Here is a 27,586-nt window from a genome sequence, read left to right as displayed (position 1 = left end):
CTCCTTCTACAATCTGTTCCTTGGCCAAGAACTTCCAGTTTTTCATTTTTCTGGATTGAGCTCCGTTCTGTACAGGGGTGGGGTGGGGTGGGGCAGCTTATTCATAGTTGTTTCTGAGTGAAACGTGGTTTCAGCCTTTTTAACTACTTTGGTATTCAAGCTTTGGTATTCTTTATTTGTTAGAAAGAGTAGGGAGTGGAAAATGAGAGTGATTATAGTGTGAGGTGTGTGTCTGTGTGTGTCTCTGTGTGTGTATATATGCATGTGTATGTGTGCAGGTATGTGTGTATGTATGTATGTGTATGCATGTGTCTGTGTGTATGTGTGTGTATGTGTGCATGTGTGTATGTATGTATGTATGTATGTATGTGTATGAGTGTGTCTGTGTATGTGTGTGTGTGTATGCCTCTCTGTGTGTGTATGCACATATGCCTGTGTGTGAAGATACAGGTGGGGACATAGAAGTGATATAGACGCATTTGACATGAGTTTCATATGCAAAGTTCATATAATAATAATAATAATATGCTATAAAAGAAAACTGACAGCAGTGACTCTACTTGTGACCCAGATGCTTTCTTGTTCTGTAGGGACCGCTCTGGGAGCTTGTTGGTTAGGCCAAGGGACAGTTGAGAAGGAGCTGAGAAGGAGCAACTGGGAGATTGTGCAACTGAACTCTGCCAGGATGATGATGTGAATGGCTGGTAGAAATAAAAGCTTCCAGCCACTGTGCAACCCTAGATGGTCTGAAATGGCTTTGTAGCCGAGGGTGGCCTTGAACTCACAGACCTCCACCTGCCTCCGCGCCCTGAGGGCTGTGATTAAAGGTGTGGGCTACAACATTTGGCATCTAGTCGTTATTCTTGACACATAGGCTACTTCTCCCACTTGACTGTCTCCTGTGACCTTCAAAAGAGTCTCTGGATTGCTCCCTACAGGGGCATACTGTGGTTTCTACTGGAATCTCTGGACATTTATGATTCTAAGATGCCAAATAAAAAGGTTTATATATAAAAAAATTCATAGCATCTCAATTTCTTTTAATGACACTATAAAAAAAATCTATTTGTTTCTCAAGAAATGTAAAAGGCACTTAGCCCAGGGTCCCTGGTGCTTTATCACTGTCTCTTGAATCAAGGCATTAGTTGGCCTTCCAGGAAGCTGGAGAGTTTCTTAGAGAAGTATGGAAATGTAGTTGCTTCCCCTCCCATCCCCCCAACCCCCAGTAAGGGAGCCAGAGGGCTGCCTGCTGTGGCCAGAGGCTCCTCTCAGGGCCACTTTTTTTTTTTTTTTTTTTGGTTTTTCGAGACAGGGTTTCTTTGTATAGCTCTGGCTGTCCTGGAACTCACTTTGTAGACCAGGCTGGCCTCAAACTCAGAAATCCACCTGTCTCTGCCTTCCAAGTGCTAGGATTAAAGGCGTGTGCCACCACAGCCTGCCTCAGGCTGACTCTTTAGGAAGGTCATTGAGAAATCCCAGCTGGTCGTTCTTTCCCCTAGCTCTAGAGGAAAGGCAATGTGGGTTTTACTTTTCAAGTCACCTGTTTAGCATCTGGATATAAACCCACCAGGCTGGAGGTGGGAGGTCAGAGTGCGGCGCTTCCCACGCACAACCGCACAGCCGCACAGCCTGCTCTCTCAGCCTGCCAGGGAAAAATCCAGCTGATGCCATTTGACCCCCCTGACCCGCCCTGCTTATTGGGTTTCCTCTCTCTCACTCACCCAATTGTTTAGGACAACTGAATCAAGCTGACATTTTGATAATAAACTCCAGACGGAGTTGAGTTTTCAAATTTGGTCTTTCTTTCCTGTAATGTTGTTTTCATTGATTCTGAGAGTCTCAGGAACGCTGGTGTTTCTTTTACAAGCCCTGGGCAAGATGCAGACCTCCACCTGGGAGTGTGTGCAAGAACAGGCTGCCTTGGTACAGAGAAGGCTCAGCTGTCTCCTGTTTTTTCTCTTACATCCACTCAGGAAGCAGAAAGAGGGCTGTCAGATGGAGCTGTGTCAAATGAAAATGTTTGGTAATTTCAAAGCTACTAAACCAAAAACCTATTTTCTGTAGAAACATAGTCCTGGGCATAATATTTTCTCTTTTTTCGTAACTTGTGTCTGTAGCCGTTTGCATTACTTGGACACTAGCAGAAAATAGGATTTCTCACCTACAGATGGAGAAGAGAAAAGAGGCCTGCCTAAACATTAGGTAGAAATTGCTTGTCAAGTTTGATCAATTCTGAGAAAATCCAAATCCCCTTTGAAGAGATACAGTTGATGCTGGAAGATTAGATGGGGTCGTCCTTATGCAGTCATTGTGTGGCTAGATTGTCTGCATATGCAGCCTGTTTGCTAAATGCACCATACATTTGCATCTAAATGGTCCATAAATAATTTGATTCTGCTCTGCAAAGTGCCACACAGAAACCCCCTCCCCCCCCTCCCCCCGCTGGGCGTGGGAGATGTGTCAGTTGGACTCTCCTCGGTCACTGCTTCGATGGTGCTATTATCTGACAAGGCACTGGGGAAAGAGTACAGGAATCTATTAGTGAGAGCCTGTTTCCATTATGAGCTGAGATTTGAGTGAGCCGGCAGAGAAATCTTTCATTATGTACAGCATTTGGCCTCCAGGTCTCAGGGCCAGACTGATAAAAGTAATAAGGAAAAAAAGCTGAGGCTAGTCCGGTGGAGCCCATCCCCCACTCCACACAGCCACCACGATCTCAGCAATTTTGCTTTGCGTGTTGTGGACCAGTGTAAGGTGTCAATGATCAATGTCCCTGCTGCCTTCTGTGAGGACGATGACTATACATACCTGTTTCATCCATCCAACACTGGGATGTGTAGCTCTAGCACACACATTCCCGCCTGAGGTGACTGGGTACCCCTAAGGGTTTTTAGCTTGGCCTGAAAGGTCCTGAAAGAGAGAGAGTAAAAAATTATGTAAGCCTCTAGACTTGTGTCCAAAATAGACCTCACTAATGGCAGGGAGTAAAAGTTTAACTCACCCCAATGTTCCAGGATGTACTAAGCACAAAGTAGAAGTTTAACTTGCTCCATTGTTTCAGGAAATGTTCGTACAGAATACTCCAACCGTTCCTTGAACCCGTTATGCTTGCCAAATGCTACAGCCCAATGCCAGGCGTTTGAGGTTTCTGCCTTTATAAACCCCTTACCCCTTGAGCTGGGGGTCGACTCCTCTACCCCTGTGTGGGATACAAGTCGTCCCCAGTGCACTGGTCTTTCCCGATTTCCCCAGTGCACCGTCATCCCGGGGCTTGAGCGAGGGTCCCTCCTGTTTCAGGGGACTTTCAGGCCAGGTATTAAGATCAAACTGCAGTGAGAGGTGCTGGAGAAATGGCTTCGTGGTTAAGAGAGCTTGCTGTTTTTCCAGAGGACCTGAGTTTGGTTTCCAGCACTCATATCAGATGGTCTGTAACTCTACCTTCAGGAGGCCGAGCGTGAGCATACGCATGCGCACAGGCGTGAGCAAATCAATTTAAAAAGAAAAACAACTTCAATGATGGCAGAAAGCTAGTGTGTTGCAGGTGGCAAGCCAAATCATCTTGGGCTATCTGTAGCCCTCAAAGTAGCCATTCAGAGTACAGCTCTGTGAAACCGGACATTCTTGTTGGCTATTAGGTGAATCTTGTTGGGTGTATAAACGGGTCTCTAGCCTCCTCTGACCCAAAGTAAGAAGGCAGGAATAGCACTGCCAGCAGCTCCCTTCTGGCTGCTCTTGTCGCGTGTCGGTTACTGCAAAGCTGTGACTTTTTACGGCCTCCTTTCCATGAAATTTGCGATCTCCCCTTTTTTTAAAGGTTCCAGGGGGATGGCACGGCTTGATTTAAGGAAGTTCAATATATTAAATCTAGTTTCACACAGAAGAAATATGGGAGGACGGTTATTCACTTTGTGAAAGGATTCACAGCGGGATGCTTAGAGTGATAAATATTATATGTGGTACTTAGTGGGTGATTTAGTTCATTGTTACAGGAATATGTCTGTGGGCAAAATGCTCTGTACTTACTTAAAGGGTCCTGGTGTTTTTGCCCCCACCTCCCCCCACCATTACTCAGCCTTTTCGGCCCAGCTCACAGGGACACAGAGACACTGAGACAGTGGAGCACCTGACAGTTGCTTCTAATCTCTTGTTTGTTTTCTGGAACTCTGGAGCCTTGCTCTTACTGTATAGTCTCTTACTGGTTGCTTTTCTTATCACTATAAACAACACCCAACAGAAGGACTTAACGGTAGGAGGGTGGGGGTGGGGGTAGGTGGGTGGGTGGGTCCTCACACCTGGCACATCAGGAAGCAGAGGGCTCAGACAGTAGGAGTGGAGATAATCTAGAGAATGGCTTCTACCTTTGCCAAGTAGCACACACATGCTAAAGGTTCTGTCACCTTCCATCTCAGCCTACCTGTTAGTTAGAACCTGAGTGTTCAAACAAGTTCACCCATGGGGGAAATGTTCTTACTCACTACAGCACAGTGCCAACTGGCCCAAGCTGGCCAATCCAGACTCAGTCCCCTGATGGTTTGACTTCCTGAGGTAAAGCTAGAAAGTGAGGGCTTCTGTTCCCTAGCTTCCTTAGAAAGCTACTTAGAGAAAGTAGAGAGAAGAGCAGAGAAGGCAATCGCCATAGTATTTCTGTTAGAAAGTTATATGGTTGCATCAAAAGATGGCCTAGTCGGCCATCACTGGATAGAGAGGCCCATTGGACACGCAAACTTTATATGCCCCAGTACAGGGGAACGCCAGGGCCAAAAAGGGGGAGTGGGTGGGTAGGGGAGTGGGGGTGGGTGGGTATGGGGGACTTTTGGTATAGCATTGGAAATGTAAATGAGCTAAATACCTAATAAAAAATGGAAAAAAAAAAGAAAGTTATATGGTGTAGCTGGGTGCTGCTTTGTTTCTTGTTTGTTTGTTTTTAACTGTTTAGTCTCTGGGAGTGTAACTCTCTAGCCATGTAATATCCTGTAAATATTTTCTGTGCTTCTTCCTCCTCCTCCTTCTCCTCTTCCTCCTCCTCTTCCTCCTCCTCCTCTTCCTTCTGCTTTGAGACAGAGCCTCCTTATATAGCCCAGGCTGGCCTTGAACTTGAAATCTTTCCCTCTAAGCCTCCTTTGTGCTACAATTACAGGGATGCACCGACGTACATGGCCTTAATATTTTGTATGTTTTGATTCAGTTGGCTGAAGTGGATTTTGTTATTTGCAACCAGAAGCCTTAACGGACTGACATGTCTTCCTTTTCTTGCCTGTCCTGGGGCACACCACAGAATAACTTGTCATCTTATGAATCTTTCTGCTCCTCCTGACAGGCTGCAGACTAAGCTCTGCTGATCCCACGGTCTCTGTTTGGGCTTCACCCCACCTGGCTAGCCAACTGTGAAGAGAGAATTTTCCATTGAGATTACAATTCCTTCCACCCACAGGACCTTCCTACAAAAGATGAAAGCTTTTAGATTATGGTTTTATTTGTCCAGAAAAGTGAGATTTTACAGTGAAGGGTTGCATTAGTCATGTTTATCCTTTTCTGTATTTTTTGATGTGTTGATACCTGGGTCTTACAGGCCTGGGGGTTGCACTGTCCTCTCAGGATTAGAATAGCAGACAGATTACCTTTAGTGTGCAACACAATTAATCCAGAGCCCATATCCTGACCTGTTAGTTATCTGGGACACTGTTTCCGCCCCTAAATCATCCAAAGCTAGACACCAACTGTCATGTCCAGGATCCACATCTCTCCGACCTAACTCAAACTAGCCAACAGCAGGCTTGATCAGACTGTCTCCACTGTCCCTCCAGCGAAAGAAGCACAGAGGCGCTAGCCCAGGCTTTCCTCCGTCCTTCTGCCTCCTGCTTGACCCTGGTTTTCTCTGTACACTTTCTGGGGAGGGGAGAGAGAGGAAGAGTCCTCTCCCGGACTAGAAAAAAGGAATAAGCTTTTCTTGTAAATGCAATTGTGTCTATGCCTGAGATCTTACCATTCCCGAGGAAAATAAATCCTGTGCACATCTTAAAACACAGAGAATGAAGTTGTTAAGGCACACAGTATCGTTTTCTGAAGACTTTTGTCTCTTGCTGTAAACTGGATTTCCCATCACAGTGGCATAGCTGTCTTCTGCCTTCAGGAATTCACTCACAGGGCTGTCCATCAACGGACAAAGTCTTCCAGTGTTAGGGATACCAACAGAATTCAAGAGTCCCTTTGCCAGCTTTGTGCATGCTGTCACACCTGGGTGTTAAGTGGATACTGGTGACCCAAATGGCCCCATCCCCACTAGAAATATGTTTTTAGTGATGTGTATCTAAATGCAATGACAGTGACTCCCTCTGGACCAAATCAGTTTATAGTAGCAAAGAGAGCCGGCTCCTCAGAGAGATGTTCCCATCCCAGGGTATTCATATTTCCTTCAGAAGAGAGGATGGCTTTGCTTGCTCGTATCCGATATGAAATCCGAGTTCTAATCTCTGGGAGCTTTTCTTAGTGCTCACGTTTGTGCAAAGCAACACCCAGCTCCTGATGCATTATCCTATTACATTGGGCGCCCAGCTTCCCTGCACCCGAATGTTCCCATTGCTGGAAATAATAGACCATTACATCTGGGTCCATTTTCTGCTTATTTGCCAGTCGTCAGAGGCAGGCAAACCAGCCCAGCTGTGGCAATTGCTAATTGGGAGCTGCTGATGGTGTGGTCTCTGTGTGCTGTGTGCCCCATCAACCTTGATGGTTGCTTGAATTTGTTTGCCTCAAGTGCCCTGAGAAATTCCTGAGGGTGGGGACCGCACCTCCTCTCCCCTTCTGATCCTTCTGTTTGCTACAATGGACCATCTTTTGGTGCTCAAACATTCTTCCTGCCCCCAAACCCTCCTCTTATTGGATTAAGAAGATGGGGATCACTTTCTACACTGACAGCAGCGTCCCTCTGCTTGGATGCTTCTGTTATCTGAAACTCTGGGATTTAAAGGCACACTGAGAGACGGGGAGATAAGTCAGTGAGTAAAACTGTTTGCTGTGCAAGCCTGGCCACCGTCCCTCAGACCCCAGAACCCACGCAAATGACAGACACAGTAGCTCAAGCATTTGTGATCCCAGGGTAGAGGGAAGTCTACAGGAAACAGGTGAGGAGAGAGAAATCTCCAGACGTCAGCTCACACGTCAGCTAGTTGGGCTTATGCAGGGAGGAAGAGACTCTGTCTCTTTCAAGTTGGACAGTGAGGGCTGAGTTGAGACCATTGTCCTCTGACCTCCACATGTACATTGTGGCATGAGTATGTCCACATCCACATCCACAAACGGGCGTGTTCACACATCTTATAAATGTGCACACACACAAAACAAACCAACAAGGTACATTGGTCTTACTAAGATGCAGAGACAATCACAACCCAACCGTTTCAACTAGAAAACAGGTCCAGGAACTTAGAGTCTTGTGGCCAGAAAGGAATGGAGTTAGCAAGAGGGATGCAGATAGCAATCTACTGTCATAACAATGTGCCTTGTCCTTTTAGCATTGAGAGTCAGATCCAGGGCCTTGTGTACATTGGGTAAATAAATGTTCTACCACTGAGTCACATCTCTAACCTTGAAAAAATAAAATAAGATAAATAGGTTTTTATTAGGCTACTTTTTGTGGGTTCTTCTCGCCTACATTTGCCAGACTCTACAAATAGAAAACCCAAGACACCCAGTTAAACTGGAATTTTAGGCAAATACTGAAATACTGAAATATAAACATATCCTAAATGCTGCACGAGATATACTAAATTTGTTATTACTTTTCTGAAATATAAATTTGACTTTGTTTCCTATATATTGTTGAGCAATGAATTCCCCACCTTTCTCTCCTAAAGCCCTTTCCCCAACTCAGCCACACCTACAGCCTTACACCTCTAGTAGGTGACAGTTGGTTCGTGTCTTCTTCTTTTCTGTTGTGCATCTTTTTTGAGGTGGGAAGCTACAGGGACTAGAGACAACCTTCTGGCCACCTCCACTGTATTTTTTCACTAAGATGTTGTCACTGTTTGAGGGAAGCCAGGTGATGAAGTAGGAAGTGGCTTTGCCTTTCACTGACTGGGAAGCGTTTATGAGGTCTTTGATTTCTGACTTGATAGTGCGCTATTTTTTAAATCTATCATTCCTAGAATTGTGTGGTACTTGCGGCAGAGTCTAAAAGTGGACCTGAGGGAAACCATGGGAGTAGGACACTTGTGGCTGCACCCCAAGACTACGGTTGGTTAGAAAGTCAATGAAAATTATGGGGGTTTGAGACGAATAATAGGTCCTTAGTGACCAGCCGGGCATGGTGGCACACGCCTTTAATCCCAGCACTCCGGAGGCAGAGGCAAGTGGATTTCTGAGTTCGAGGCCAGTCTGGTCTACAAAGTGAGTTCCAGGACAGAGAAACCCTGTCATGAAAAACCAAAAAAAAAAAAAAAAAAAAAAAAAAGGTCCCCTAGCCCTGGAGTCTGCTTGAAGCCGGTGAGAATCAAGAATTCTAGGAAAATTCACATTTGCTTTATGGTTGCCTACACAGAGGCAATATTCTTTTTATATAACAATATTTTCAAAAATGTTAAAATAGCAGTGGGGTGTACTCAAGGCTTCAGAGAATATGACCTTCAAGGACGGCCTTGCTCCTCGTGAGAACTGGAGAAAGATAGCAGCCAGTGAACGTGCAGCGACTTGAAAGCCAGCACATCTGCTTCTTGTCCATGACAACCAGATCCATCCTGTCTAGAAGCTGGAAATGTCCTTGGTTCTATTGGCAGTACTGACCTGAGCCCAGAAACACCAAAATGCTGAAGGGTGCTGGTTCAAACTCTGGTTTCTTGGTTTGGTTTTCCTTCCCCTTATAAATGGCAACTTTAATGAGCAGTCACCTAGAAGCCGTGGGAGACTAGATGCTCTGGAACCTGTGTCCAAAGCTCCAGTCCCACCTTGTGGGCAGGACAACTGGACTGACCAATTCACCCCTCCATATCTCAGCCCAATAGGGCTTTGTTAACCTACAGCAGGAGCCCCCACCCCTGCTGCAGCCCTTTCTAGGGAACCCCCTGTTCTAAAGCTGCCCTGTCTGCTTCCTTTCTCTTGAGCACTCACCTGTAATAGAATTCCTTTCTGAAATTCACCCTTCCTTTGTCCACAAAATTCATTCTGAGTCCGCAGGACAAAGGACCCATAGGTCAATGGCATGGTGTGGCTTTGGTGGCCTTTATACTCAAGAACCTACCACCCCGCACCCTCCACCCCTGCTCCCATCACTTCTTTCCCAGACATAAACCTGCTACTCTGGGAACCTCACAAACAGAACTACAAACTTTTATTACAGTGAGAACACCCTAGCTTCCCTTACAACTCTGGTTGGCCTGTGATTTAGCCTTATCTTCTGTGGACTTCTCGTGTCCCTGGCAGCCCCTCTAGGATCACATTTAACTTAACACACCTTTAAAGATGATAACTTCGAAGCCCACCTGCCTTCTTTAAATGGCCATTACAAAGCCGTTAGACCCACCCCACACCTGAGTATGTCTTGGTCTCTCACAGAGTACCTCTCCACCCATTAATTCTTATGGTTGAATCTATGTTAAATTTTTCTTTTAATAAAATCCAACTCCGGCTGCTGGGGAGGTGGCTCAGTAAAGTCCTTGAAGTGGAGGTCCCCAGCATTGATGTTAAAAGCTGAGCACAGTGGGAAGTATCTATAATCCCAGCAGTGGCCATGTAGGGAGGGAAAGTTGAGGGTAGAAACAGGAGGACCCCAGGAGTTCACCTGCCAACCAGCCTGAAATTCTTTCTGCAGTGAAGGGTCTGCCTTTGCCTGGGTGGGAGATTCAGAGAAGAACTCCTTCCATTGCTGCAAGTGAGGCATTATCTCTGTCTGGTGTCTACTATGGCTGATAAAAACTACAGGGAGAGAGTTAGGTAAAATAATGAAACCGAAACCCACAGACCCACAGATGGGTCTTCTATGCCTTTTATCAAGCGTACTTAGTTACTAACTAGTCAAAATGGGTTTGTGATTTAGGACGTCTGTCCAGTCAGTGAATTGCCTCCTCAAACAACCTTTTTTGGAGATCTTCCAAAACATTCTTTGTGGTACCCTGATACAGTATGTGAGAGTTAGAATCCCTGGTTTGCAGAGATTGTATAAATCCAACTGAATGCTATTGCCTTTGACCTCAGTGTTAAAAATCAGAAATATTCACCATGGGGATATTAATGGAGGTTGACTTGGTACCCGGGAAGAGGCACAGGGAATCAGAGGCAGTTACCTTGTAACTGGGTGGCAGTCAAAGCCTCTGACTTTAATACCTAATGGATACTTTTCCCTCTGGCCCCGTTGTACAGCAATTGGAGAGTAGCTGATCTACCTCTAGGCTAACAGGAAGTCGCTCAGGGATTTCCTTCTCTGCTGCCTTTAGGCCAAGCTCATGTGGGGTTTAGTTCTGAGCTGTTGGAGGAAGGAGATTGATAATTCACATCACCCAAGGAAAGGCCTGAACAGGACCGCGTTCAGGCAGCCTGGGATTTTCAGGGTAAATGACTGCCTTCCTTAGGGATTTGGGAGAGTCCTGGTCAGAAATGGGACAGAGATTTAAATGTAAATTCCCAACCCCACCAGGCAGGGATTTAAAGGATAAGCCCCTTCGGCTCGGAGGAAGATTTATGTAGTTGTAGTCACTTCACAGGGAACTGTTTCTGTGTGACGCTTGGCGCCGGGGACTGTTCTACACTAGCTGGTTTATCCACCCATCCTGACTGCTAAGCTGCCACATCCCCATCACCCTGCACAGCCTTTTCTGTTCCCCTGGCCCCCTCAACTTTCACTGCCATCCCCCAGTGGCAAGAATAGAAACCTCTATTAACACGGAATGAAGGAGAACGGCTCAGGACGGTCTGGAGCTCAGGACCGTTTGGGGCTCTGGTCATGCCTTGCTTCCCCATCTAAATGCTGCCTGGTCCATCCCAGTCACTTCCTCCCTGCCTGCCTCTTCTTAAAGTCACAGGTCCCCTCTTCTGGGGACTTGACACGCCTCTGTTTCTTGTGTCCCATTTTTCTCACTGGACTCTGGCTTTGGATTTCAGAACTTACAGGGAAGAACATTAGTAGAATCCCGGGCTTCACTGTGGCCCCCTTGAATCAGAACTGCAGGTTCTGCAGCTTAGAAATTGAGTTCTCTGGGAAATCAACAACCCCTAGATTCCAGGTTACAGTTGGCATGGGTCTTTCTCCGATGGCTGGGTTTTGAGAAGGCTCCTCTCTTTCTCCCTTCATTAGGGGACACTCTCTCCCTAGTATTGAGCAACATTATTGTATGTCTTTGAGGGTATGTAAAGAGACAAAGCAAGTACCTGGGCTACTCTGACAGTCAGTGACAAGGCCTGAAAGGTGTCCCAGCTCATGAATATTCATGTTAACCTCCTGGTCACTTTTGATCATTCACATCAATTCAATTCCAGGGTCTCCCCCTCCCCCAAGCCTTTGTGAGAGCAGGAAACAGGTTCTGGAAATAAGGTGGCAAGAAGATTGAGGTTAAAATGAATTGACAGGCAATAGGATTAGAACCATGCTGAATTCTGATCTTGGGAGTGACGAACAGTGGCTGGAATTAAAGAATTAAACCATGAAGACTTCTTTGACAAGTGATCTGATAGACCCCAGAAGTAAATTTCAGAGACAGTGTTGTCAGGCAGAGGCAGGGGACAGCGGAGATAAGGGACTCTGGGAGGCCAGGGCAGAGGTGAAGCCCATTTCTTTCTTTAGAATGCAGGGAGAGAGGCAGAGACCCGTTTCTCCGGACAGTCAATGCAAGGTGCTGACATCGGTCCGGGAACTCCGGAGTTATCATAGTTTCTATTCACCGTTGGTAGCATATTCTCCCTTCCATCCAATAATGACCTTAAACGAAGGAGGCATACATGAACAGGGGAGGAAGATAACAAAACAGAAGGCAAGTGTGACAGCTAGTGAATCTCTGAGTACTGAACTCTTCCTGGTAGCTTCATAGTGTGATTCCCTCATGTTGCAGGGAACAAACCAACAGGAAGAACAAACACATTCCAAGAGGCTCAAGGAAGTGATACCAAAAAACTCAATAGCTTTTCCATGGGGGAGGGTCAGAGACAAAGTAACACCCCGGTTTGCTACTGCTTCTTGTCTGTGATGTCCTAAGAAAACCTAGACAATTCTATGTGTATCAGGTAGAAGGGGGTGAAATGTCTCTGGAAACCCATCCTCTTCTTTGTTGCCATTCCCCAGACAAGGTTTGAAAGGAACAAGGGGATGTTTCTTGAACCCTGGAAGTGAAATATTTTCTCCTAAGGTTGGAAAGACAGACTCTAGCCTGCGAAGGTAACTGCTGTGTTCTGCTGTTGCTGGAGAAACGAATGTGTATATACAATGGGTCTCCTGGGGCTCCTTTCAGTGGTGTATTTTCAGTGGAGCATTACAGGAAATCTGACTAGGAGACATCACTCTTGATGCTTTTTAGAGTTGGATTTTAGTCAAAGCCAGATTTTATGTTCCATCTGTGGCCCTCCCTCCCCTTCTAGAAGTCAGGTCCATGTTGCAGCCTCAGAGAGTCTTACTTCTGTCACATGGAAACCAATGGACTCAGAGGTACTGATTCCTCTGTGTGTGTGTGTGTGTGTGTGTGTGTGTGTGTGTGTGTGCGCGCGCGTGTGTGTGTGGTGGAAGTGCAGGTGCATGTGCACAAACATGTATGTAGACAACAAAGGTTAATGACGGGTATGTTTCTCTTAAATTTTGATTCAGGATCTCTCACTGAACTTGGATCTCACTGATTCAGGAAGACTATCTGATCTGCAGGTCCTGGCAGTCCTCCTTATTCTGCTCCCCATTGCTGGAATTACAGGCACATACTCCATCACCTGGCCTCTGTGTGAGTGCTGGGGACCCACATTCCAGTTACCACGCCTGCACAGCAGGCGCTTTCCTGACTGAGCCCTCTCCTGGCTCCTTGGTTCACTTCTCATGTCTGAGTACCTGCCTGCTTCCAGGCACAGGACTTCCAGGGTCTTGTGACTTTTGGAACAGTGGGAACAATGTGCCCTGGCTAAGTCCTTGTTGGATTTCATCAAGTAGAGTATCATCTATTGCTGTCTCTGCCCCTTGGCTTTATAACACATCAGGGTCTCACTTTCCTTCCTTGGCAACACATTTTATGTGATATTCGAAACCACTACTTAATGCTCCTCTCAAATGTCAGCTGTTTCCAATCTCTAGTTTCAAAGTAAAACATTTTCTTCAGGGAACATTTTGACCTACAGGTAAGGAAGACAGAGGGTGGGGAGCCTGTGAGAAAAAAACGAAATCAAGGATTCCAGTTTTATAGAGTGTGGTTTGGCTTTCAGGTTGGGGTTGCCCATAGGCTGGTTTTGTGGGTCATGAGTCTTTATGAAAGCCATCAGATAAGATCTTGCACAGCAGCATAGGTCAGGGTGGTGTGGAGGGCAGTTTTGAAGGGTGTTCTGGGCAAGAGACACTCTTGGAAGCTTCAAGGTCTCTTCCCCAGTAGAGCTGCTTTTCCTGAACAATCTGCTGTTTGGCCATCGTGTGTGTCATCCTCCCGAGGCCTCTCTCCCCACCCCGTGAGCATCAGCAGTGTTTTGACTGTGCTATGCATTCTAGTCATTATGAATGGCTTGAGTTAACTTTCTGGGACTGTCTTGGCTGATAGTATTTGCCAGTGGCTGTAATGTAAATCCTTCCACCCTATCACCATGGATTGACCGCATGCTGAGTGGGAAGGTCCACATCACTGTAAGCACATTCCTTGTAGACTTGAGACAAACGGCATCCGGAGCACAGAAAAGAAAGACTCGGGAAGCGTGGACGCCTGAGTATTCTCCTTGTCTTAAATAGAATTTATTTAGCTGTAAGATTATATATAAGTTAATTTTTAATAATGGTTGTAATAACTGGCCTACAAAATTCTAAAAATGTAACAATCTGAATACAAGTTGGCCATTGGGCTGGAAGAACAGAAGCGGAAAGATACATTTAGTACTGAGATACTACAGCGGGGTTTCCATGCTGTCCACACTGGGTCCTTCTGAGACTCTGCAACATGAGTTCATAGGAATGACGTGGGTGGGGTTGGTTAAAAGCCCAGAGTGTGGGACCAGTTTTGCTGTTTGCTATCGGTTACATAGGGACAACACACACACACACACACACACACACAGCAGCTTCATGTGGTTCTTTTGAGGGTTACATGGGGTAACATGTTCCGAGTATGCATCCCCCTGGGTCATAGGGGAAACTTCCAGTCAGTGGCAGCCACAAGCTCTACTGTGACAACTATCCTGATCCATTCCTCAATGTCCCCAGTAGCTGCAGGAGTGTTAGCTCTATCCCAGGGTCCATGTGCAGACTGACTGAACAATCTTCATTGTACTGCTAAACCTCCAGCAGTCATTCATTTGGCTCAGACTCACAAGGAGACATGTTTCCCTTTAAACACCTTCTGAACAAACAGCTCACAATTGCCAACTCAAATACAGGCAACTCATCTCTCTTAAGCGCTACTGTCTGTCTAGACCCTCTACTAAAACATATACATTCCTCAAAGAGTACCGTTGAGTGTCTGGGTTCAGAATCTTGGAGCAAGAGACCTGCCTGAGAGTGGGTGAAAGAGACAGACACCAGGCTACTGAGACCTCCATGTGCCTCTTCCCTCCCACCTCCCTGGGACCAGCTTACTGCACATTGCCAAGAAGTCACTGAAAGTGGCTTCCACTCCAGCCTTTCCCTATGGATACTCCCCCATCATCCAGGATGAAGACCCTGTCGATTCTCAAGTCTCCAATCCACTGCTGAAGCAAGACCCTGCTGAACACCGGGGGTGGGGGGGGGGTGTTCGTCTTTCTATATTAAGAACACTAAGTCTAAGTTGGTGGAGCTGAGTTTTAGTCGTGGTCTGATGCTTGACCTTGAGAAGGTCATGATGCGTCTCTGAACCTGTGTGTTGAGGAAACTGACGAGGATTCACTCAAGACTAAAGAAGAGAGCAATATAGGATTCACTCAAGACTAAAGAAGAGAGCAATAGCACTCAAACGCACACTCTTTTGTTTGGTCTTAGCTTGCTCCTTTGTCTTCTGTTCTTCACTTATTAGTTTGGAGAGAAAAGTCATCTTGGGAGCACCGTAGTTGGAGGAGAAGGACACATTCCCTAGCCTTTATTTTGGAGATTTCTAGGAACCACCTTTCAAATCTGTGCCTGGGATGGCTTACCCATAGTATAGTGTACACTAGCAACAGCCTGCCGTTGTTCCTAGTTTGGCTCAGTAGGAAGGCGAAGGCAACACTGCAGGAATTCTGAGATCTATAAGCACTGAGTGTCTTCTTGAGGTGTTGTGTGTTTGTTTAGATGGGGTACCTGGGATACTCCACATGACCATCAGAAGCCAGGAGAAGACCTGTGGCTTCTGACGCCTTTAGACAGCTATGGAGGCCCTGGGCTGCAGGCAAGGAGCCACACGAACTGGTCTCTCCCAGGGCTGACCCACCAGCCTTGGGTCTGGGCCATCCACGGTTGGTTGCTAATGGCCTGGAGCTGCATATGTAATAGCTCCCATGGCACACAAACCTTTCCTTGGCAACTCACAGCGTCATCTTTGTGCTCCTCTGTGGGCAAAGTTAGTTGTGCTTCACCAGCCCTTGATAGAGGAAGCCTGGGCTCAGAATCCCAGCAAAGACCGGGTGACTGGAAAGGACTGTGTTTTCATCTTTCTGTAAATTGATGCTTCGGGTATGGGTGCACAGCAAAAGTGGCTGGAAGATCACCCAGTGTGGGGGAAGGGTAGTGTGTTTTTAGATGAATTAATTCTGGTAGAGAAAAGATTGCTGACGGCCAGCCAGGACAATCTGCCTGAAACTAAGCGTTCACTTGGAGGCTGGCCAGGCCGGCCCAGCTGGTGTGCCCGAGGTAAGGGAATGAGCTGGAGAAAGGCCCACACAGTCCCAGGAAGAGACAAGCTGGATTTGCTTGCCATGTTTTCCCCTAGCACCTGGCCAGTGACAGAAAGGAAGTTGCAGACATGTGGCCCCACTGGGAAGGCTTTAAGGTGTCCAAGTCAGAACAGAAAGAAGGCAGCGTGGAGATCCCCACTTTCTTCCACTGCAGGAAGCCCTCCCCCACCTCCACCTGAAGCTGATTCGTGGTTCTAACAACAAACCAAGAGAAAGCAGCCTCTGGAGGGGTGGTGTGGGAGGGGTTGGGGATGAGGGTGGAGGTGGGGTAGTGGGTGAGGTTGGGGGTTCGTGGGTGATGGGGAGTGGAGGGCAAGGTGCGTTTCCGGTGCTTCCTTCTGCAAATGCTGACCTATTCCAAAGCAACCATGTTTATGTACTGAGCAGGGATACAGCGTGTGTTAGAGAGTAAAGAAAGGAGTTGGGAGGCCCAGAGTCTAAGCATCAGGGCTAGCTCTCCAGCGGGGAGGTCCGGCTTGCTTTTCCCTGCGGTGCTTATGTTTGATGATGGATCTTATTTATAAACTATCAACAAACAGAGTAGCTGGCTCTCTGTCTGCTACAAAAAAGTGTTACTCTAGTGAAGTGTGTGTGTGGGTGTGTGTGGTGGTGGTGGTGGTGGGGGGAGTGGCTGCTAGATTTATAATTGATACATCTAAAAGGTCTCACTGAGGCAGGAGCACCCTCCCAGAGGCTAGAAGTTAGTTTGATGCCTTCTTTCTGGCTGCATCTCTGGTGCATCTTACTTATCCTGCCTCAGCAGAGGCAAAGCTCTTTTCAGAAAAAGCGCTGAGAACATCCCAGCTTTAATTGCAAAGCTAAAGGGAAAGGCATAGCTCAGTGAGGAGGCCCGGAGAACCTGGAAATAAGAAGCGAGAGGCTTTTTAACCTGACCACCATCTCCTGTCCAGAATCAAGTGAGTGCTTCTGACACAAAGGGTGCCTCCAGGTGACTCCACGCTCTGTGGAGGAGGCAATGTCTCATGCTCCTGCAGCTTATCCTTGAGCCCAAGGCTCCTGGAAAGGGACTCATGGCAGCTGTCTGGGTTTTTCTCTCCAGACTTGCTGCCTCACCCATGACAAGTTAGGCTCTATTCGAAACAGACCGAAGATGGAAGATGTTTTTGGTAGTCTAGCCTCCTTTAACTCCAGTGCTCGGCTTCTTGGTAACAGTGGTGCTTGCCCTTTGGCGGCAGTGAAGAAAGGGACTAACAGTGGTGGAAAATAACTACTCTGGCAGACTCTTCTGAATGCTCTACAAAACGTTACCAACAACACAGGACAGATTTCACACCAAGATCTTGAATCACAGTTGTTTACATAATATAATGCCCATGGCAGATGAATACTAATACCTCAAATTACCTGAGACAAAAAAAGAAAAGAAAGAAGACGGGTAATAAAAAGGTCCTGCTGTTTAGAGGTCCAAGGTGCACAGGATATCCAGCGGCTCCTGGTCTCACATCTCTGCAGCATCCCTGGCTCCGACGTCCGTCTCCGTGATGGCGATTCCAATGGCGAGGCTGCCGTTGTCAGAGAAGAGCTGAGCCAGTGAAGTGTTGAGAACCAGGCAGTCCCCATCGGTGATGACTGAGTCCACACACTCCAGGACAGATCTCGGGGTGGCCTCCCATTTGAGACGCCTGTGGTTTCTGTTGAGCTCCAGGCGATAAGTGAAGCAGTCGGCCTGAGTGGGAGTCCCAATCAGCATCATGGTAGCAAAGAACTGAGGGTGCCCTTCATGTCGTTCCTGTTTCCTGAGCACCAGCAGGAAGTGATGGCCCAGGCAGGAGTGCATGATGATCCAGTCGGCTGGCGCGGGGAGGTGCATGTCCGTGGCCAGGAAGACTATCTCCGCCCCTTGCAGGATGTCAATCCTGTGGATTTGCCGCAGGTGAGGAACCACCACCTCCAGGTGGCCTTCCCACTGGCAGGAGAAGAGCGGGCATATACAGGGTGTCACCTGAGAGTTGTGCAGCCCCGGCTCCTGGTGGTGGAGGTGGTGAGGACGGGCATGCTGATACAGGTGGTTGTGGTGACAGTGGTGGCGATGGTGGTGGGGAAGATGATGTGGGTGGAAGCTACCTTGCTCTGCGGAGTTCTGAGTGATCCCCCGTCTACTAGACACATACTGGAAGGAAAGAGAAAAGTGTTAGTGGGGCGCGAGGCTTGTGTCTGGAACGGAGTGTGACTCCTGATATTAGAATTATTAAAGGCAGATTGTACAGTGCAGGCATGGATTGCTTGTTTGTTTTCTTCTTTTTCTCTTTCTCTCTTTCTCTCTCTCTCTCTCTTATTCCTTCCTTCCTTCTTTCCTCCCTCCTTCCCTCCCTCTCTTCTTTCTTTTTCTTTCTTTCTTTCTTTCTCTCTTTCTTTTTTCTCCTCTCCCCCTCCTTTTCTTTTCTCTTTCTTTCTTTGTTTCTTCCTTCCTTCCTTCCTTTCTTTCTTTCTTTCTTTCTCTCTTTCTTTTTTCTCCCCTCCCCCTCCTTCTTTTCTTTTCTTTTCTTTTCTTTCCTTTCCTTTCTTTTCCTTTTCTTTCTTTCTTTCTTTCTTTCTTTCTTTCTTTCTTTCTTTCCTTCTTTCTTTCTTTCTTTCTTTCTCCCTGTCTTTCTATCTTGGGTTTAACCCCCACTGCTATCTCCACACCCCCAGGTCAGCGCTCAAACAGGTTTTGCCTGATAAATGCAACTCTCACTTTTCATCAGAGAAGCTTGTCTGCAACAGATAAAGACCAATACACAAAACCACAACTGGTCAAAATACAAAGAGCAACAACTGATCATGAGGTGCCCAGCCACAACCGGAAACATCTACAACACAACTCTTGCACTTTGTGGAAGAGAGGTGAAAGATTGTAAGAGCCAGAGGATCAGGACATCTGCTGGGAAATTGTGTCTCCTAGAAATGACATGATATTGCAAAAATGTGGCTGCTTAAACAAGACCCGAAGAACAACCCCAATAAGCATGCTAATATGGAATGGGAAATTTCACAGGGTCCTACCCCTAGACAAAGAAATACAGGCAAGTAAGGAATGCTGGAGTAGGGGAGAAATGGTCTTCCCCAGGGATGAACCCACTGATTAGTGATATAATAACAAGTGATCAGTTCTGAAATTGTGTATGTAACACAACACCAAACAGATTCAGCAGGTAGTTATATATGTATACATATATAATAGATAGATAGATAGATAGATAGATAGATAGATAGATAGATGATAGAGAGAGATAGATGGATAGATGTAACACTAACATAGGAAAAGAAGCCATGAATGAGAGAGAGAGAGAGAGAGAGAGAGAGAGAGAGAGAGAGAGAGAGAGAGGAGAAGTAGGAAGCCTTTGGAAGGAGGAAGGGGAAGGGGGAATGATGTAGTTATGGTTTTGGTTTTGGTTTGTTTGGTTTTTTTCGAGACAGGGTTTCTCTGTGTAGCCCTGGCTGTCCTGGAACTCACTTTGTAGACCAGGCTGGCCTCGAACTCAGAAATCCGCCTGTCTCTTGTAATTATGTTTTAATTAAATATGTTAGGATAGTAATATAAATGAGAGGAGTGAGGGGAGACGACTCAGTGGGAAAAGCACTCGCTGTCAAGCCTGATAACCTGAGTTCCAGCCATAGGACCCACATGGTAGAAGGAGGGAGCAAATTTTCTGAAGTTGTCCTCTGACCTTCCCACTTGTACTGTGATGCAGTACACACACACGCACACACATACACAAGCATACAAACATACACGCATGCCCACAATACACACATATACAAACACACACACATACACAAACATACAAACACACACACATGCACACACACATACAAACACACACGCATACACAAACATACAAACACACACACATACACATACACACACACACACACACACACACACACACACACACACACACAGAGGTTTGTGTGCAGTAGCTCAGTAGGTGCTAGACTTGGGTTTGATCCCCAGAACCCACATTAAAATAAAACAAAACAATCCCTTGTATTACAAGCGCACACTTGTACTCCCAGTGCTGAGAAGATGAGGACAGGCAGAGCCCACAGACTCCCTGGCCAGTGACTCTCCCAGTTTCCACGGTGAGTTCCGGGCCAATGAAAAAACTGGTCTCGAGAAAAGGGGAGAAGAGAGACGGGGGATGTGTCTGAGAAATAACATCGAGGCTGTTGTTTGGCGTTTACAAGTGCACATACAGAACACACACCCACACACACATGAACACACACCCACACACACATGAACACACACCCACACACACATGAACACACCCGCACACACATGAACACACACCCGCACACACATGAACACACCCGCACACACATGAACACACACCCGCACATACTCACATACTAAGAAACGAGGGCCATAATGGGTGCCCGGGGAACGGAGGGATTGGGATTCTGAATACTTAACTAGGAAAATTCAACATTGATGTCTTTCTGACTCTTTAAGAAGATACCCAAGTAATAGGTACTGTCCTCTCTCAAGCAGCAAGCACTGGGATGACCATCCATCATAAGCGACAGTACTCCCCCACACTCATCCCGTCTATTGCCTTCTTGGTGTTTGCTGCTGATTTTTATGTAGACGATGGTGGCCCACAGATGGTTTTCCTTTTGGATCATGGTCACTATATAGAAAAGGTCTGTAATAGCTGTTTGTCTTTCCACTGTCCCCAGAGCTCACACTATCTCAATTACTCTTCTAAGTCCTAAGTCAACATGTAGGACACAGAGAGACTGTGTGCAGTCACAGCCTCCAGAGACGGGACACCACCTGGGACCCCCAACACTGTCCTGACAGACACATTTCTCCCCTGTTCCTGCCTTTCCACTTTGTAGCCTCCTCATCTCCAGGCAGCTTCCATTATGGGAACTCCCACTTTCTCTTCTTCATGGCAATGTGTCCATAAATACTCTCAAAATCAGACCCATGGCAACATGTTCTTATCTGTAAACACTTAATAAGCACTCGTTTTAGGCAGATACTAAAGGCCACAGGTATATAGCTACGAGTAAAACAGACACAGTGTCCCTCGGTGTGTGTGGTAGAGTCATCAATTCTAATTAATTGCAGTTTTGACAAGGATCTTCCTTGTGACATAGGGACTGTGATTCGTATTTTTTATCAGAAGAAGTGGGCTTTACTAGTAACACGCCTAAGGATACAGAACTGGTAAATAGAAGCATAGGCTTCGCTTTGACATCTCCTGACTCTGGACACGGTGCACCCCTGCCCAGATATGCACACCCTCTGTTCCCTCTCTCCTGCATCTCAAGTTCCTGTCTTTAACCAGTTTGTAGGATCTGACTCATAGTGGTACTCTGTAGTGGGTCAGGCATAAGGCCTTCATCTGAAGCAGTTTCCTAGGCTACCCTCTTGTGACAAAAGTCCCTTCGACTACTTCTGAGCAACTGTTCCCTCAGCTTGCTCCAGTTCACTCAGTTCAGAGGACAAGGGGGAAAGTCTGTCTTTCATACCTGCCATGTTGACTCTCAGAGGAACTCTCTCGCAACTCTCTGTGGCTGACTATAAAGCCTGGCTTCCTTTCCTATAGAGTATGCACGATCACATACATACATATAAGTACACATAGGCACGTATATACACAAGTCTATGCAAGCACTGATGTGCGATGCACACACTGCACATATGAACACATATACACAATACACAGCTATGGCCTCTTAGTAGTGACTGTCACCGACAGGGAGGTAGGTGTCAGAGGAGCTCTGCTTTCACGTTTTAAGTTTCAGAAGCCAGTGTGTGTGCTCTCCTGTAGGACTTGACCTCTAAGGGGTACTTCTCGTAGTCCTTGCATAGTAAGCTACCGAAGGCCCACTAACTCTTCTTCTTCCATATTCCACTCCAAGGGGAACAGTTGTCTTTAGCAGCAAAGCGACAGGCTGGGTTCCAGAATCCTGCTACTGCTGGGTCTGACCTACCCTTCAGAGTTCTTATGGGGAAAGAAATAATCAACTAACGTATAGCCTTACATGGAAAGTAAATATTTTTAAAGTGATTTTTTTTTCATTTAATTCTTTTTTCCACAGTAGAAACCAAGTTCCTTCATGGATATATAGTGCGCAGACCTGGCAGGCAACCCAGCTCTTCTGTGCTTGGGGCCTTGGACTCTCATGGAGAACCCATGAGTAGTATGTCCTGTAGAAGTCTCTGAGAAGTTTACTTTCCCATCTATTTTTTAAAAAGGTTTTATCTATTTTATGTATGTGAGTACATTGTTGCTGTCCTCAGACACACCAGAAGAGGGCATCAGATTTGATTACAGATGGTTGTGAGCCACCATGTGAGTGCTAGGAATTGAACTCGGGACCTCTGGAAAAGCAGTCAGTGCTCCTAACCACTGAGCCATCTCTCCAGCCCCTTCCCATCTGTTTTTTTTTTTTTTTTTCCCCAAGCATCCCAACAGGAACACAATGGTCATACCTATGGAGAGAATGAGTCACCTGCCCAAGATCACAGAGCTCACAGAGCTGAAGTTGGGAGTGGAACTGAATGACCTGGAGCCATGCTGGGACCGTTACTAAATAAGTATTGGGAGGTTTTTCTTGGCTTTCCTATGTATGAGTCCAATAGCAGTTGATTAAGTCAACTTTCTTTTTGGGAAAAATATTTCTCTCAAAGCATTGTCAGGAGATCGTATGGAATGATGCCTGTAAAACAATATTAAAAACTAGGTCAAGTAGAAACCGGGGCAATTGGTGCCTGGAACACCAGCACTTGGGAGCTGAGGTTCAAACATTGAGAGCTCATTCCATTCATCCTCAACTGGATAGCGAGTTCTGGGCCAGCCTGGGCTAAATGAGACTTTGTCTCAAAAAAAGGAAAATTAGTCAACCAAACAAATAACACCACTTTCCCCGTCCCAGCAAGAAATACTGTTATACCACCATTTAGATAGGAATGAAAACCTTAGTGACCTTTAATGACCTTGATTCTTGGATCTCACTTGCTGCTCTGTCTTGGGGGATTAACTTTCACACTGGGAAGCCACTTGGCTGAACACTAGCCACCATGAAATCTCAGAGGCCTCAATCTTGCTGTTGGTCTAGGCTGCCCCAGGGTGGGTCCAGTGCTGGCCCAGTGCTGGCCTAAGACAGCAGAGTGACCCAAGAGCCTCATCTCTGAGTATATTATATTCCACTTGCCTCTCTCCGATCTGTGTTCTATCTTCTTCTCCATTCTGGGTAGTATGTGTGTTCCATTAGCTATTAATAATGTATAGTGTAGAGATAGATGTTTGAAGCAGCAGTTCTCAAAGTTCCTGATGAGACCTTTTAATAACAGTTCCTCATGTTGTGGTGACTCCCCTAATTATAAAATTATTTTTGTTGCTACTTCAAGACTGTAATTTTGCTACTGCTATGAATTGTTATGTAAATATCTATGCTCGATGGTCTTAGGCAACCTCTGTGAAAGGATCCTTTGACCCTCAAAGGGTTGCGATCCATGGCTTGAGAACTATTGCTTTAAAGCCTTTGGGAGGAGGTTGGTGGGTGTAAAGAGCACATAGCCCCAGAAGGATCCCCCCCCCCTGTAAAAGCTGTCAGCAGCTTCAGCCCTGCACTTCCCACGGCCACAGAGAGTCATGAAAACCAAGCCTTGGAGAGTGGGCACTAGTGATAATGAACAACTCACGCCCACCGCCCAAGCCCTTGGTGGGGCAACCCATAGATCTCGCCCAAGGCCCTAGATTATGAAAACCAGGCCATAGTGTGTGTGTGTGTGTGTGTGTGTGTGTGTGTGTGTGCGCACAAGTGATAAAGAAGCCCATGAAATAACGTGTTGAACGCCCTGAATTTAGCTTAAAAACTCATGTCTGGCACGGCAAACTTGCTTGCTTCAGGAGGGCCCAGTGGAGACAACATCATGTTGAGAAATAATCTGCGTGGACCCCACGTGAATGCTCTCGCAGACACCCGCCACTTAGATATCAATTCCTGCACAGCTCCGGAGGATCCTAATGCAAGAAACACCGAGTCGCATTAACCTGCGCGCTGCCAGGAGCTAGGCTACCGCCAGACTGGAAGGGCTAGTAAGGAAGGAGAGTGTGTGTGAACCAGTGCGTGCCCCCTTCACCATTTATTTGCTTTTTTGCTGTTTATGAATAAATAAAACATCTTAGAACATTTTCCATTGGGTTTCCAGGAATTTGCTTTCCGCCACATTTTACAGCATTTTGAGACAGTGGGTTATATGAAAATACTAGACTATTTGTATAACAGATGCTCAAATTTCTTATGTAAAAACAATACTAAAATTCAAGGTCTTTAGTATTCACAGGAGAGGGGGTTCTGAAAGGAAGTCCCATGGGTACTAAAAGAGGACCACATGCAACGGGGCACTAGAAGTTCACACTGGAGGGGTAGTTACTGTCATCAGTGTGAGGTGACATCACGCTGAGTGAAGACAGAAGAAGGTGGCTTGTCTAAGCAAGAACAGAAGCATCAGAGAAGCCAGAGAGAGCACAGGGTGCACTGGAAGAAGTGTTGAGAGCTCTCCTAGAGGCTGACCAATCTGGTATAGATGGTGTGTACTGAGGTCAAATCGCTAAGTTCTTGTAAGCCAAGCTACAGCCGAAATGACCTCCACGCCAAGCAGGGAGTAGCAGGAGACTCAAGAGACTCGGTTGCTAGCTTTAAGAAGCTTCCATGGGTAGCAAGGCATTTTTAAGGCAATTGGACGAGCCTGCTCCAAACGGCATTCAGAACGGGGCCAGCAGAACATCCCTACCCTGTCCTGCTATCAAACCCAAGCGACGAACGACTTCCACTTTGTCTTTCTGGTCACTTGCTTTTGGTTTTATCTTCTGCCATCACTAGCTTTTTTTTTTTTTTTTAATTGCTTCGGTGTCACGTGGTAGACAAGGGCACAATCAGAGGAGACTGAAGCAAATGACTATGCAAATAGGGAAGGGTATTATGAACTCATGGAGACCTGTACACTCTGCACTCTGAGAAAGAACCTGAAATAAATGCAGCCTTAATTCCTCACTTCTCCCCGTTCCATCTTTTGATGCAGAATATGTTTCATTTAAATGATCTTGGGTGAGGGAGGTCACAGGGCTGCTGGCACGGAAAAGGGATTCGTTTAATTGGCAAAATGCTAATCGTTTTTGGAAAATGAATTCTAATCTTCCCATCTAATACAGTGGATGTGTGAGTAATTACTTTCCTTCACTAAACTGTTAATGCAACATTAGTGATTACGCTAATTAAAACTAATGAACTCTTAGCGCTGATAAACCCTCAGTCAGTCAGCGGATGCCCTCCTTCCATTGGTTGTGTCTAACTTCCCATTTGGAAGAGGGATTTTGAATTAACCTTTAGAATAATGCACAAAATTGGGTTTAGAAATGTTAGGCGTTATAGACTGGGTATAATTCTATCCCCAGCCATTAGTGAGGCTATTTCCACCGAGGGTGTAATTGAATTTTAAAACACATTTCTTAATTTGATCAGCCACACTCCTATGGTTGGTGGAAACGGCTGTCCCTCTGAATCCTGGCTTCAGAAGAGGAAATATGTCCTTGGAATTATCTGTGACCCTTTTCTGCAACTTCTGATCCCCGTGGTCAGAAGGATCACTCAATGGGTTGTTTTTCCTTTCCACTCACCTCCAGGAACTGGGCTACTTGAAGAGAAAGAGGATTCTGTGCTCGGCTTTAAATGATGATGCTCTGATGTTTGTGCATGCTGGTGACCTGAGGACTGAACCCTCGTAGAGGAGACAGATTCAATGTTGCCAACGCCTCTTGTTCAAGAGTGAGAGAGCAAACAGGTTGAGTGGCATGCCATTTGGGGCAAGGACTAAAGAATGGGACAAATGTCAAGGCCTGACCCCATGTTCACAGTCAGGTCATCCAAGACGTCAGAATGAATGCGACTTGGTGCTTTAGTGTTTAGATGTTTTCTGTTTCTGGGAAGGACAGGCAGAGGGAAAAGCTAAATGTTGCTCATTTGGTTTCTCTGTTTCTCTTTTCCTCAAAACCTGCAGTGGCTGTGACCATCACAAGCCTGAGGGCAGGGTGGGGGGCATGGGAACTCTTCACAGACAGTAAGCTAGCTAAGCCGGATGAGAAGGCACACTGAGCCTTTGTCACGGAGACAGGTCACCACAGTGTAGCGCACACTCTCCCTCATGTCCTCAGATTCAGCGCTCAGCTGAATTTCAGTGAATGGCTGGGTGACATGTTCCTGTGGGCCATGGACCATGCCTGCATTCTTCTTTAAAATATGTTCACACAGATCTAAATGCATACACTTTTTAACACCGTGCTCCCGGGGCTGCTGATGCCTGGTTCGGGAATTCACACCTCAGCATGATCACCTAACGTTTTATTGGGAAAGACCATACACCAGAGATAATGAGTACAATTGCCTCAATTGGTATCTGTATTTCTGATTCACACCAGATGCTGCTAATTAACACTTACGCATGGGTTCTCATTGGGGAAATTAGTGGCCTGTCAATCAGTGTAACAGATGCTAAGAATGGACTCTCTGTGATGTGTGAGAATCAGTCCAGGGAAGTCAGACAAAATTCCTCATTTGGTGAGTAGGTCCTGAAAGTTCCTTCTCTAAATATCTGGTACCCAGCCTCTGAGATGGGACTTTTGGTAGCTGTATACCTTTAAGAGTTCAGATTTTACTTCATTACATACTGTAATTCCAGCACTTGGGAGGCTGAGGCAAAAACGGATCACCATGTGTTTGAGGTCAGCCTGGGCTACAGTGTGAGACCCTGTCTCAAAGGCTCAAGTTGCCTTTTCAATACTCGTATTTATAACCATGGCTTAGTGCTGTTCTCAGCCTCGCTCGGAGAAGCTTCTGTGAGCAGAGAGGAGCAGTTAAGGCAGAGACTCATTACTGATCCAAGCGCCAAGAGTAAGTGATGGTGGAGCGTTTTCCCCTAAACACTGCATTTCCCTTCCAGGGCTCAGGGGACATCGAGCAGAGGATGGGGGATGGGCAGAAGTCCATCTTTTGGACGTGACATGGCCACTGCTTTCATCAACTGTGGTTATATGTACAAGATTGGTCCAGCTAACAGTTCATCATGGGTGGGAGGAGGCCCTCCACTTCATGGGCAGGAACTATTGACAGTTAATTGTTGCTGGGGGAGAATATGTCACTTTCTTCAATGGGTGTAGCCACTGAGCAGTGGCTCTTGCGTCAGAAGAAAAGAAAACCACAACCAAAACCAAAAGGCTACCTACCCATTTCCTGTAAGCAACTCTAACGGAATGAGTGGATCCCATGTAAAAGGAAGTCACGGAGTGGGAGGGACCTTGTTGTAGAGAAGGTTACAGAGCAAGGGAGATGGGAGGGCAATGAAAAGGACTGAAATGCACTATGGGTGCACTGCCAAAGAATGAGAGAGAGAGAGAGAGAGAGAGAGAGAGAGAGAGAGAGAGACCCAATCCCCCCCCACCCCCAGCATCCCAACACCAGCATCCCAACAAACAAAAAGAACCCTTCCTGAATGCAGTTCCCTTCTATTGACTAAAATCCCATGAGTTGGGTTTGGAGACAGTTAAGCCAGGATCTATTGACACCATAG

The 27,586-nt window shown here is 46.4% G+C and overlaps 1 protein-coding gene and 1 long non-coding RNA gene across 2 annotated transcripts in view; one reads left to right on the top strand and one right to left on the bottom strand.

The window, feature by feature from the left end:
* Nucleotides 1-17,434: 17,434 nt before the first annotated feature.
* Siah3 (siah E3 ubiquitin protein ligase family member 3) overlaps nt 17,435-27,586 on the bottom strand; it is a 70,160-nt gene continuing 60,008 nt past the window's right edge. The window contains exon 2 of the mRNA NM_001128093.1: nt 17,435-18,130. Coding sequence (NP_001121565.1) covers nt 17,459-18,130 — 672 coding nt within the window. The 3' untranslated portion in view covers nt 17,435-17,458. The remainder of the gene's footprint in view (nt 18,131-27,586) is intronic.
* Gm35966 lies at nt 17,804-24,158 on the top strand. The gene is made up of 3 exons (XR_001781402.1): nt 17,804-17,893; nt 22,423-22,555; nt 23,871-24,158. It is a non-coding gene; the product is annotated as a predicted gene, 35966 (long non-coding RNA).

The sequence above is a fragment of the Mus musculus genome, chromosome 14 (assembly GCF_000001635.26).
Source record: "Mus musculus strain C57BL/6J chromosome 14, GRCm38.p6 C57BL/6J".
NCBI classification, from domain to species: Eukaryota; Metazoa; Chordata; class Mammalia; order Rodentia; family Muridae; genus Mus; species Mus musculus.
The sequence above is the reverse complement of the archived record's forward strand: the minus strand, read 5'-3'. Positions and strand labels throughout refer to the sequence as shown.